The sequence below is a fragment of the Salvelinus alpinus genome, chromosome 24, assembly GCF_045679555.1.
Source record: "Salvelinus alpinus chromosome 24, SLU_Salpinus.1, whole genome shotgun sequence".
Taxonomy (NCBI): Eukaryota; Metazoa; Chordata; class Actinopteri; order Salmoniformes; family Salmonidae; genus Salvelinus; species Salvelinus alpinus.
The window spans coordinates 36,537,337-36,551,561 of NC_092109.1; the positions used below are offsets into that span (position 1 = coordinate 36,537,337).

General features: G+C 42.6%; 1 protein-coding gene across 1 annotated transcript in view; it reads left to right on the forward strand.

Moving 5' to 3' along the window:
• Positions 1-10,749: 10,749 nt before the first annotated feature.
• LOC139552773 (CMP-N-acetylneuraminate-beta-galactosamide-alpha-2,3-sialyltransferase 1-like) overlaps positions 10,750-14,225 on the forward strand; it is a 20,401-nt gene continuing 16,925 nt past the window's right edge. The window contains exons 1-2 of the mRNA XM_071364808.1: positions 10,750-11,169; positions 13,231-13,566. Coding sequence (XP_071220909.1) covers positions 13,276-13,566 — 291 coding nt within the window. The 5' untranslated portion in view covers positions 10,750-11,169; positions 13,231-13,275. The remainder of the gene's footprint in view (positions 11,170-13,230; positions 13,567-14,225) is intronic.

The following is a 14,225-nucleotide window of genomic DNA, read 5'->3' on the forward strand; positions in this document are numbered from 1 at the left end:
TGGCTCTCAGCCTGTGACCTGTTGGTCACCTCATGGATGAGCTTAAAGGTAATTTCTGTTGATTTTCTGATTTAAATGGATATATTAAGTTCTGAATCAAAAACAAAGGTTCTGTAATATTAACAGTGAAATAAAGAATTTGATGAATTTCATCTTATTTTTAGGGAAAATTGTGAGCGACTTGAAAAAAGTGCAAGAGTGCCAATATTTGTATTTTTGCCATCTATTTTTAACTGTGCTGTTTCACAAAGGCTCTGAACCAATATACGTTTTACGGAGAGTATATTTTATATTAGTTATCATGTTGTTTTTAGTCACACCCTTCAGCTCCACTCAACCCCTCCCATCTATCTCTTAACACCATCCAGTTTTGATTTCTATTTGCCATATATTTTTCAACTGTGCTGTGATGTTTCACAAAAGTTCTGAACCTTTCTTTTCTCAAGATCAATTTTTTTGCTAAAAGTATTATTATATTAGCGATCGATTGACTATGACTTTTCAAATCACCCAGCAGTGCTATTTGCAGAGTTAGCGCCAGGTAAATGTTGCAATTCTTCAGCAATTCCTGAACCTGCGACCAAAAACAAGCTATACTGTATATGGACAGTACCAACACAAATTATCTAATGATTCTGGTTCTTCGCAGCAAAATCTGCAGAGCTGGGATGGTTGTATCCACCATATATATATCATTATATTGGTTGCAAGATATTTGTATAATCATTTAAATAGAACAATTTTGAATCCGGGGTCGTTTTGTGTATTAGTTCGCTGGCAACAGCCCTCTTCAACTTCAGGATGGTGAGGAAAATCGGCTTTGCCCCTAAGACCCTCATTAACTTCTACAGATGCACCATTGAGAGTATCCTGTCGGGCTGTATCACCGCCTGGTACGGCCATTGCACCGTCTGCAATTGCCGTACCACCCTCAGGGCTCTCCTGAGGGTGGTGCGCTCAGTCCAGCGCATCACCGCGAGCACACTTCCTGCCCTCCAGGATATCTACAGCACCTGGTGTCACAGGAAGGCCAAGAAGATCATCAAGGACCTCAGCCACCCGAACCACGGCCTGTTCACCCCACTATTATCTAGAAGGCGGAGACAGTAGGTGCATCAAAGCTGGGACCGAGAGACAGAAAAACAGCTTCTATCTCCAGGCCAACAGACTGTTAAATAGTCACCACTACAAGGTCTCCGCCCAGTACCCTGCACTGAACTTAATCACTGTTACAAGCTGGCTACCACCCGATACTCTACCTTGTTAAATAGTCACCACTACAAGGTCTCCGCCCAGTACCCTGCACTGAACTTAATCACTGTTACAAGCTGGCTACCACCCGATACTCTACCTTGTTAAATAGTCACCACTACAAGGTCTCCGCCCAGTACCCTGCACTGAACTTAATCACTGTTACAAGCTGGCTACCACCCAATACTCTACCTTGCACCTTGCACCTTAGAGACTGCTGGTCACTACGCACTTCATATATATATATATATATATATATACTGTATTCTAGTCATGGCTCATCCTATATAACTACGGCTGTACACACATTTCCTATTCATATACTGTCCACACTGTCTATACACACACCATTATATACATTTACACTGTGGACAAAACATTAGGAACACCTTCCTAATATTGAGTTGCACCACTTTTTGCCCTCAGAACAGCCTCAAATCCATGACATAGACTGACCAGGTGAATTCAGGTGAAAGCTATGGTCCCTTATTGATGTCACTTGTTAAATCTACTTCAATCAGTGTAGATGAAGGGGAGGAGACGGGTTAAAGAAGGATTTATACGCCTTGAGACATGGATTGTGTATGTGTGCCATTCAGAGGGGGAAAGGAGGGGGTATGAATGAGGCAATTGGGCAAGACAAAATATTTAAGTGTCTTTGACAGGGATATGGTAGTAGGTGCCAGGCGCACCGGTTTGTATCAGAACTGCAACACTGCTGGGTTTTTCACGCTCAACAGTTTCCCCAAAGCGTTGCAGTTCTTGACACAAACCGGTGCGCCTGGCACCTACTACCACATCCCTGTCAAAGACACTTCAATCTTTTGTCTTGCCCAATTGGCTCATTCATCCCCCCCTCCTTTCCCCTGTAACTATTCCCCTGGTCATAGTGTTAATAAGAATGTCTCAGTCAAATAAGTGTTAAATAAAAAGTATCAAACTGCTGGGTTTTTCACTCTCAACAGTTTCCCGTTTGTATCGAGAATGGTCCCCCACCCAAAGGACATCCAGCCAACTTGAGACAACTGGGGGAAGCATTGGTGTCAACATGGGCCAGCATGTGGGATTTTCACCCTCAAGAGTTTCCCGTGTGTATCAAGAATGGACCATCACCCAAAGAACATCCAGCCAAAAATGGGTAATTGATGAAAGAGGACAAAGAAAGCTGACACAAATTGTGCAGAGCAACAGATGGGCTACAGTTAGTCAACTGACAGTCCAGTACAACATTGGTGTCCAAAGACCCATAAAAGAATGCACAACTCGTCGTATCTTGACACAAATGGGGTATGACAGCCGACGACCCTACAGATCATCACTTCTTTCAGCAAAAAAACAAGAAACTGTGGTTACATTGGCCTTGGAACTAAAACACTGGACACTGGAGAATTGGAAAAACATTGCCTGGTCTGAAGAATCCCGGTTCCTGCTGTTTTACAACGATGGGAGGACTAGGGTATGGAGAACCACATGAGTACGTGTATCTATCATGCCGCATGTCAACATTGCAGGCTGGTGGTGGTGATGTGTGGGTGTGTTTTCATGGCACACATTGGGCCACATGATAAAAGTGGAGCAATGTTTGAATGCCACAAGATATCTGAACATCATTGCCAATCAGGTGCATCCCTTCATGCAGTGAAACCATATGCAAATGTGTTTTTTCAGCAGGATAATGCCCCATGCCACAAGGCTAGGATTGTCCAGGAATGGTTCCACAATCATGACAGTGAATTTGGCTTACTGCAGTGGCCTGCCCAGTCACCAGATATTGAGGATCTGTTAGAGGAGATGGAACGAGATATTCGGAGTAGAGATCCACAACCAGCCAACTTGACACAACTGTGGGAAGCATTGGAGTCAAAATGGGCCAGCATCTCTGTGGAACATGAAACCAAAAAGAGTTCTACCTAGAACCAAAAAGAGTTCTACCTAGAACCAAAAATGATTCTACCTGGAACCAAAAAGGGTTCTCCTATGGGGACAGTCAAAGAGTGTACAGTTCCTTCAGAAAGTATTCATACCCCTTGACTTATTCCACATTTAGTTGTGTTACAGCCTGAATTCAAAATAGATTAAATTAAAAAAAAAAAGCTCACCCATCTACACACAATACCCTATAATGACAATGTGAAAACATGTTTTTAGAAATAGGCAAATTGATTGAAAACGAAATACAGAAATATCTAATTTACATAAGTAGTCACATCCCCTGCAAGTCAAGCTAGCCACAATGGTATCTTCAACCTAGCCTAGCTTTTAGCTAGCTAGCTGCATTGCAGTACAACTAACTTGACTTGCTATAAGGTTAGAGAAACAAGTTGAGGAAAAAGTAAAAAAAAAATATCTGACGATAGACAGGCTCTCCTCCATCCTGCGTTACAAACACACTTGTCCGTTCAGTAGCGGGGAAAGATGTAAACAGCTTTGCACACCTGGATTGTACAATGTTGGTACATTATTATTTAAAAAATTCTTAACGCTGTCAAATTGGTTGTTGATCATTGCTAGACAGCCATTTTCATGTCTTGTCGTAGATTTTCAAGACGATTTAAGTCAAACCTGCAACTAGGCCACTCAGGAACATTCAATGTCGTCTTAGTAAGCAACTCCAGTGTATATTTTGCCTTGTGTTTTTTTTCTCTTGCTGAAAGGTGAATTCATTTCCCAGTGTCTGGTGGAAAGCAGACTGAACCAGGTTTTCCTCTAGGATTTTGCCTGTGCTTAGCTCTATTCCATTTATTTTTATACTAAAAAACTCCCTAGTCCAATGACAAGCATACCCATAACATGATGCAGCCACCACCAACTTTTTTCTGCTGCTTTCGCAACAGCTAATAAAATATCCATCAAAATTACCATGCTTGAAAATATGAAGAGTGGTACTCAGTGATGTGTTAGATTTGCCCCAAACGTAACGCTTTGTATTTAGGACATACAGTTTTTTGCTGTTTTACTTTAGTGCCTTATTGAAAACAGGATGCATGTTTTGGAATATTTTTTTATTCTGTACAGGCTTCCTTCTTTTCACTCTGTCACTGAGGTTAGTATTGTGGAGTAACTACAATGATGATCCATCCTCAGTTTTCTCCTATCACAGCCATTAAACTCTGTAACTCTTTTAAAGTCACCATTGGCCTCATGGTAAAATCCCTAAGCGGTTTCCTTCCTCTCCGGCAACTGAGTTAGGAAGGACTCCTGTATCTTTGTAGCAACTGGGTGTATTGATACACCATCCGAAGTGTAATTAATAACTTCACCATGCTCAACGGGATATTCAATGCCCACCAATAAGTACCCATTTATGCTAGGCATTGGAAAACCTCCCTGGTAACTGTATGTGTGTCATTCAAAAATCATGTTGAACACTATTATTGCACAATTGATGTGGAATTATATGGAATTATGTATTTTTACAACTGAATAAAAGCTGAAATGTCTTCAGTCAATAAGTTTTCAACCCCTTTGTTATGGCAAGCCTAAATAACTTCAGAAGTATAAAACATCAGAATTCTACTGTGAAAATAAATAAATACATAATTCCATATAATTCCACTGTGACATTATGGGGTATTGTGTGTATGCCACTGACACAAAATCTCAATTTAAGCCTTTTTCAATTCAGGCTGTAACATAACATGTGGAAAAAGTCAAGGGGTGTGAATACTTCCAGAAATGACCAATAAAATGGGATTTGAACAGTCCAGTATTTCTTCTTGTACCATTCCTGGGTGCTTTTGGATGTGTGTCATAAGTCATTGTCCTGCTGGATGACCTACAACCTTCAAAGGAGAGCAACTTCAAAGAAAAAAACACATTCCCTAGAATCAAACATAGGGGAGGTTTGTTAATGCTGTGGAATTGCTTTGCTACTTGGGACCTTGAACATGTACAAGACATCATAAAGTTGGACCGATACCAAGGTGTTTTGGAGTGCAATGATCAACCCAGTATCTAAAAACGGTATTTCTGTTGAAGGTTGTGGGTCTTCCATCAGGACAACGTGTTGTTGTATTCAGCCTGCATTCTTTGGCTTGCTAACTCTCCTGGGTGGCGCAGCGGTCTAAGGCACTGCTTCTCAGTGCTAGAGGTGTCACTACAGACCCTGGTTTGATCCCGGGCTGTATCACAACTGGCTGTGATCGGTAGTCCCATAGGGCAGCGCACAATTGGCCCAGCGTTGTCCGGGTTAGGGGAAGGTTTGGCCGGGGTAGGGGAAGGTTTGGCCAGGGTAGGGGAAGGTTTGGCCGGGGAAGGCTGTCATTGTAAAATAAGAATTTGTTGCCTAGTTAGATAAATACAAATAAAACTGTGCCTGCACTGCCCGTCGTTGTGTTTCTTGGTCCTGTTCCCAGTGTGTTTCTTGGTCCTGTTCCCAGTGTGTTTTTTGTTTATCCATGTTTTCTTTTCTTGCTGATTTTGTAATTCTGCCTTAACTGCAATTGATTCTTTAAAATTCAATTTAAAAAATACACAAGTGTTACGCCCTGACCTTAGAGAACCGTTTTATTTCTCTATTTGGTTAGGTCAGGGTTTGATGTGGGGTGGGCATTCTATGTTTTGTTTTCTAGGTTTCTGTATTTCTATGTTTTGGCCGGGTATGGTTCTCAATCAGGGACAGCTGTCTATCGTTGTCTCTGATTGAGAATCATACTTAGGCAGCCTTTTTTCCCACCTAATATGTGGGTAATTATTATTTTTCTGTGTGTGTTTGTGTGCACCTCGGTTGCGTCACGGTCTTTGCTGTTTACCTGTTTGTTTTGTTGGTTAAGTTTTTCACTCCGATTAAACGATGTGGAACGACATGCACGCTGCGCCTTGGTTGATCTATGACAGGGAGTTTGAGGATAGCGAGCGTGACAGAATTACCCACCACAAGAAGACCAAGCAGCGTGCGCCAACCTGGAGGACGAGTTGAACCGGGGAGGAGAGAATGGCAGAGGACAAGACCCGGTCACGGAAGCCCGAGAGGCAGCTCCAAACATTTTTGGGGGGGGCACACGGGGAGATTGGCGGACTCTGAGTTTAGACCTGAGCCAACTCCCCGTGCTTATCGTGGGGAGCATGTGACTGGTCAGGCACCGTGTTATGGGGTGAAGCGCACGGTGTCTCGAGTGAGCATTCACAGGCCGGTGTGCTCTGTGCCAGCGTCCCGCATTTGCCGGGTGGAAGTGGGCATCCAGCCAGAACGGGTTGTGCCAGCTCTGCACTCGAGACCTCCAGTGCGCCTCCACGGCCCAGTGTATTCGGTGCCAGCGCCAAGAACCAAGCCTCCAGTAGGTCTCCCCAGCTTGGTGAGCCCTGTGCCTGCTGCCAGAACCAGGCCTCCTGTATGTCTCCCCAGCCTGGTGAGTCCTGTGGCAGCTCCACGTACCAGACTGCCCATACGTCTCCTCACTCCAGTGATGATCCATGGCACGACGCCGCCAGTGATGATCCATGGCACGAAGCCTCCAGTGATGATCCATTGCACGAAGCCTCCAGTGATGATCCATGGCAAGAAGCCTCCAGTGATGATCCATGGCACTAAGCCTCCAGTGATGATCCATGGCAAGAAGCCTCCAGTGATGATCCATGGCACGAAGCCTTCAGTGATGATCCATGGCACGAAGCCTCCAGTGATGATCCATGGCAAGAAGCCTCCAGTGATGATCCATGGCACTAAGCCTCCAGTGATGATCCATGGCAAGAAGCCTCCAGTGATGATCCATGGCACAAAGCCTCCAGTGATGATTCATGGCACAAAGCCTCCAGTGATGATCCATGGCACGAAGCCTCCAGTGATGATCCATGGCACGAAGCCACCAGTGATGATCCATGGCAAGAAGCTTCCAGTGATGATCCATGGCTCGAAGCCTCCAGTGATGATCCATGGCACGAAGCCTCCAGTGAGGAGTCATGGCACGAAGCCTCCAACGAAGGCCTCCAGTCCGGAGCCCCCAGCGAGGTTCTCCAGTCCGGAGCCCCTAGCGACGGCCTCCAGTCCGGGGCCCGCAACGACGGTGCCCAGTCCGGGGCCCGCAACGACGGTGCCCAGTCCGGGGCTCGCAAAGAGGGTGCCTAGTCCGGGGCCCGCAGCGAGGGTGCCCAGTCCGGGGTCAGAGACGAGGGTCCCCGCACCAGAGGTGGAGCGGGGTCTGCGTCCCGCACCGGAGCCGCCACCGATGTAGATGCCCACCCGGACTCTCCTCTATAGGTTCAGGTTTGTGGTCGGGAGTCCGCACCTTTGGGGGGGGTACTGTCACGCCCTGACCTTAGAGAGCCGTTTTATTTCTCTATTTGGTTAAGTCAGGGTGTGATGTGGGGTGGGCATTCTAGGTTTTGTTTTCTAGGTTTCTGTATTTCTATGTTTTGGCCGGGTATGGTTCTCAATCAGGGACAGCTGTCTACCGTTGTCTCTGATTGAGAATCATACTTAGGCAGCCTTTTTTCCCACCTAATATGTGGGTAATTATTATTTTTCCGTGTGTGTTTGTGTGCACCTCGGTTGCGTCACGTTCTTTGCTGTTTACCTGTTTGTTTTGTTGGTTAAGTTTTTCACTCCGATTAAACGATGTGGAACTACATGCACGCTGCTCCTTGGTTGTTTTATGACAGGGAGTTTACAGTGATATACAGTATTCTGTAGGCCATATAGAACTGTGTAGCCTACCTTTATGTCCTAATTTAGAACCCTGGTGTGTTGATCAGCATTGTAGATACTGTAAGTGGTTTAGAAACTCCCCAATAAGCTAGAGGAGCCTCCTAGTGGTGTATGTTTTAGTGCATATTCCGAGCATATTCCGAGGTTTAACACACACACACACACACACACACACACACACACACACACACACACACACACACACACACACGTTTATGATACCTTGTCTCCTAATAAGGTCTGCTTATATAGCAGGTTTTAATGACATCTTATTGCTCTTTTTATTGCAGTACATAATTAAAATGTCAGTGAAACTTTATTACATTATGCAATACTGTATAATATAAACCATTAAAATAAACTTGGTTTTAAGATTACAATGTCCATGTACTGATGGCAGCTAAATAAATATCCTAGTGTAAATCAGTGGCAATCGGTGACATTTAAGATGAGAGGGGATGTTTATTTTTTTGTGTGAGCATGGCCTTATTTCCATTACAGCATAATGGATGACTGTCATTCATATTCCATTCACCCAGTTCAATGTAACATCGATAGGTTTAGGCCCCTACATGATACTCTACTTTTCCCTGGTTCCAATCATGAGGCAGCTACAACCTAGCCTATGAATTACAAATTAGTTGCATAGGTCAAGCTTCCCACAATAAGTTGGGTGAATTTTGGCCCATTCCTCCTGACAGAGCTGGTGTAACTGAGTCAGGTTTGTAGGCCTCCTTGCTCGCACACACTTTTTCAGTTCTGCCCACAAATTGTCTATGGGATTGAGGACAGGGCTTTGTGATGGCCACTCCAATACCTTGACTTTGTTGTCCTTAAGCCATTTTGCCACAACTTTGGAAGTACGCTTGGTGTCATTGTCCATTTGGAAGACCCATTTGCGACCAAGCTTTAACTTCCTGACTGATGTCTAAAGATGTTACTTCAATATATCCACATAATTTTCCTGCCTCATGATGCCATCTATTTTGTGAAGTGCACCAATTCCTCCTGCAGCAAAGCACCCCCACAACATGATGCTGCCACCCCCGTGCTTCACGGTTGGGATGGTGTTCTTCGGCTTGCAAGCCTCCCCCTTTTTACTCCAAACATAATGATGGTCATTATGGCCAAACAGTTCTATTTTTGTTTCATTAGACCAGAGAACATTTCTCCAAATAGTACGATCTTTGTCCCCATGTGCAGTTGCAAACTGTAGTCTGACTTTTTTATGGCGGTTTTGGAGCAGTGGCTTCTTCCTTGCTGAGCAGCCTTTCAGGTTATGTTGATATAGGACTCGTTTTACTGTGGATATAGATACTTTTGTACCTGTTTCCTGCAGCATCTTCACAAGGTCCTTTGCTGTTGTTCTGGGATTGATTTGCACTTTTTGTACCAAAGTACGTTCATCTCTAGGAGACAGAACGCGTCTCCTTCCTGAGCGATATGATGGCTGCGTGGTCCCATGGTGTTTATACTTGAGTACTATTATTTGTACAGATGAACGTGGTATCTTGAGCTGTTTGGATATTGCTCCAAGGATGAACCAGACTTGTGGAGGTCTACACTTTTTTTTCTGAGGTCTTGGCTGATTTCTTTTGATTTTCCCATGATGTCAAGCAAAGAGAAACTGAGTTTGAAAGTAGGCCTTGAAATACATCCACAGGTAAATCTCCAATTGACTCAAACGATGTCAATTAGCCTATCAGAAGCTTCTAAAGCCATGACATAATTTTCTGAAGTTTTCCAAGCTGTTTAAAGGCACAGTCAACTTAGTGTATGTAAACTTCTGACCCACTGGAATTGTGATGAAGTGAAATAATCTGTCGTAAACAATTACTTGTGTCATGCACAAAGTAGATGTCCTAACCGACTTGCCAAAACTATAGTTTGTTAACAAGAAATTTGTGGAGTGGTTGAAAAACAAGTTTTAATGACTCCAACCTAAGTGTATGTAAACTTCCGACTTCAACTGTAGCTCTCTCTCCTCTCGATTCTCCTTCATTTTTGTAGAAATTAATTTGTTCAAAACTGTTCAACTATTGTTTTTCTCTTTCTCTGAGTCAACTACTCACCACATTTTATGCAGTGCTAGCTAGCTGTAGCTTATGCTTTCAGCACTAGATTCATTCTCTGATCCTTTGATTGGCTGGGCAACATGTCAGTTCATGTTCTAAGAGCTCAGATAGGTTGGAGGACGCCCTCCAGAAGTTGTCATAATTACTGTGTAAGTCTATAGAAGGGGGTGAGAACCACAAGCCTCCTAGGTTTTGTATTGAAGTCAATGTACCCAGAAGAGGATAGAAACTAGCCGTCCTCCGGCTACACCATGGTGCTACCCTACAGAGTCCTCTGAGGAGCCTCCAAATATCATCAGTATTCCTGCTTAGCCTTGTCAATTCTGCCTTGTTTAATCCCTGGAGGAATAGTGAGAGGGAATACAGGGAGACAGCAAGGTTTACTATTCCAAAGTATAATGAAATAAATTGCATTCTACCAGCGCCTCCTCATTTCTGTATTTTGGGTCATGGCCATGGGTGAGTCACTGAGTATACTACACATTAAGAACACCTGCACTTTCCATAACATAGACTGACCAGGTGAATCCTGGTGAAAACTATGACCCCTTATTGATGTCACTTGTTAAATCCACTTTAGTCAGTGTAGATGAAAGGGAGGAGACAGGTTACAGACAGATTTTTAAGCCTTTAGACAATTGAATGGGCACCGGAGGTACGGTAGTAGGTGCGAGGCGCACCGGTTGGAGTGTGTAAAGAACTGCAACGCTGCTGGGGTTTTCCACGCTCAACAGTTTCATGTGTGTCTCAAGAATGGTTTACCACCCAAAGGACATCCAGCCAACTTGACACAACTGTGGGATACATTGGAATCAACATGGGCCAGCATCCCTGTGAAACGCTTACGACAACTTGTAGAGTCCATGCCCCAATGAATTGAGGCTGTTCTGCAAGTGTTTGGTATACACAGTGTACATTTGGTCAGTTAATAGTACATAACATAACATAACATACTTAACTGAAAATACACTTAACTTAATACCCAATAATACTTAATATACACAACTTGTTGCTGCTTATGACTCATTCAGGGAAGTGGACTGGAGATAGGGGATTGCTGTCACATTTCTCATCCATTTACTCCTGAACTTCAATGAACTTTCGCTCTGCCAGTGGTAACTGTTGCTGTCCTTCTGACTCGATTTACAACTTGCCAGACTAGGCAGGGTTAGAGAAGTGCAACATCTACTTTGTCTGCAGGTAAGTGTGTATATAGTTAAAATAACTACTCGTGGACGATTGTAATTTTTTGTCTTGTACCTTTTGATTTTCATGTATGTTCTGTGTTTTGTTGACTTTCTTGCTGACATCTGTAATGGTGTGTTGTCTTTTCAAACTTCAATAAATGTTATTGTTAACCCCGAGGGGTATACTAAGAATCTAGTTAGAGTACTCAGGTTTTCATTGAATTGGCTCGCTTTAGTTAGCTTCACATTCCAGCTCAAGCTTGATCCATGATATGCAGGAATCAATATATCTCCATATGCATCAGAGTCACGGCTTTTGTGGGCATTTTGAAGGTTTTTTCTCGCAAAAGGCATCAAGGATTTAACATTGTTATAGAATGCGTTATATTATCTGGATTTTCTTTTCTTTTTTTTCTAAATGTAAAGTTAATAATAGGTATAATTTTTGCCATTTTCTTTCACAAAGGGTATGGCATACCCCCACTCAATTTGAGCCCTGTTTTTAACCGAACACACCAAGCCCTTCCCAGGCATGGAGGTATTTAAGGAGTGCATGGTGACAGTATTAGAGTATTTGGCTATACCGACAAAATCTATGGATAGCATAATTGAGTCTGTCAAACAGGTAGACCTACCTTTTATTTTTTTATGGGAAGAAATAGGCTTCAACAAAGCCCTCTTGTTGTTAGTTAAGTCGAATTAAAATGAAGACAATTGTTGAAATTAATTAATTTCAGCACCATTTGCTGTCCACCTCTGTTGGATTATGCCGCAGCCGCTCCAAAACTGATGTCTGCCCGCTTGCCTTTTTAGTTGACTTTCTCCCGCACTCTCTCTCTCTCCTCATTATTATTAAGTTAATGATTGAAAATGTGTCTGTCTCATAACATTGTAATACATTTGGTCTCCAGTCTATAGGCTACAGAAAAAACACAAAGGCCACCACTCTTTCTACGTTAGGCGATATCATTTATGTTAAATTAATTTGCTGGAGCGTTAGTGGATCGCTGCAGCGCTGCGTCTTTCCAACAGCACCCTGGAGAGGTGCTGGCAGGGGCAGGGACAAGCTAAATATTTTGCGCCCCTGCCTTTGGCAAAGTGGGCCCTGGTTTTCATGGGGCGGCATCAGCTTTCACCTAAATAGCACTGATGCCACTGGGTGAGAGAAGTTATCATTGTTTTTAGGCAGAATAATGTGTTATTATGTGTTGTTGGAGGTGCGTCTTTGTGAGTTTAGCTCCATGCGACAGCCTCCTTTTATTGTGGCATGAACACAACCAGTAATGATGTTTTAATCTGATTGTCAAACAATCACTTGAAAGGGCTCCTTTAATGGCTACCCGCCTGTGGCCGAAGACCTCCCTGGTTTTTGAGCTTGGATCTGTGTTTGAAATTTACTGGTCGACTGAGGGACCTTACAGATAATTGTTTATGTGGGGTACAGAGATGAGGTAATCATTCAAAAATCATGTTAAACACTATTATTTCGCACAGATTGAGTCCATGCAACTTATGTAACTTGTTAAGCAAATTTGTACTCCTGAACATATTTAGGCTTGCCATAACAAAGAGGTTGAATACTTATTGACTCAACACATTTGAGCTTTTCATTTTTAATTAATTAGTGAACATTTCAAAAAACATCGTTCCACTTTGACATTATGGGCTATATTGTGTAGGCCAGTGACAAAAAATATAATCCATTTTAAATTCAGGCTTTAACACAACAAAACATGGAAAAAGTCAAAGGGTGCGAATACTTTCTGAAGGCAGTGTATTTCATTTGATATATATTTCAATGACAGACCAGAGGGTATTTGATGGTCATGAAATCACCTTTTTTGTTGACTAAACCAGAACAAAGGCTAGCTTACCCCTTAATGTGTGAACACGTGAACTAAAGCATTCATTGGGCTATTATGTACATTTTCAGGTAAAACATTTGGAAAAACATAATGTAGACTGACTATGATGTTAATTTGCCTATCACCCTTCAGCTGTTTGATTAAGACCTATAGGCTACATCTATTCTATATAAAATGTTATTATCAGTTTATTATTGATCTCTTTACAGGTGGTGAGGATTCTGACACCTAACAGATTACCTGCTATCGGCAAAATGATTATCTTCAGGATTAGAAAAGTCCGTCGTGTCATTCTTCTACTCTGCATCACTACTATCGTTGTGTTTTATACTGGACAGCTATCCTCCAACTCGCTTGTGGATTTAGTTAAAAATGCTCTTCGGCCTCTGGACAGGATCCTCTCTCCAAGATATTGCGCATGTCTCAAATGTATGACACAGCCTGACGACGACCTCTGGTTTCAGAAGCGTTTCAACACATCTTTGAAACCATTTCTGACCAGAAAGTACAGGACACTCTCCAACGATACAAGAATGTGGTGGCAGGTAATAAAAACATTTTTATCAACTGTTTTTTATTACATCTTATCTCAAAGCAATAAAAGCGATGTCTGCTGTCACACCCAACACATATTCACATATTTACTCATACATTATACATAGTATATATCCACACCTACCAAGAAAAAATAGATCGAAATAAACCATTGAAATAAAATAAAACAAATTAGAAAAATAAAACACTATCCATCATCTAATTGGAGTGACCTTTGCATTGATTATTCAAAACTTTATAACAGTAATTGATTATTATCTGTAAAGAACAACTGATCGACTGTCACAGAAACAGTATCTTCCTATGTAGATTAGCCTATTAACGTTCCCATTGGTCAAGGAGAGTCCCAAACACTCAGTGTCACTACACATTGAAATATCAAAACCTGTTTATTATTTTCTAAAGTTAATGGAATAGTATGACATTTTGACAATCAAGCCCTTTTTTAAATTGACTAAAGTCAGCTAGCGCTAGCGCACTGCCAAAGTCTATGGGATCAGCTAGCCGATTGCACTAATGCTAGCTGATCCAGTAGACTTCCAGTCATTGCGCTAACGCTAGTTAGCAATCGCCAGAGGTGTGAACTCGAGTCAAATTTGATGACTTGAGACTCGACTTGATATAAAAAAACAACAACTTGAGACTCGAC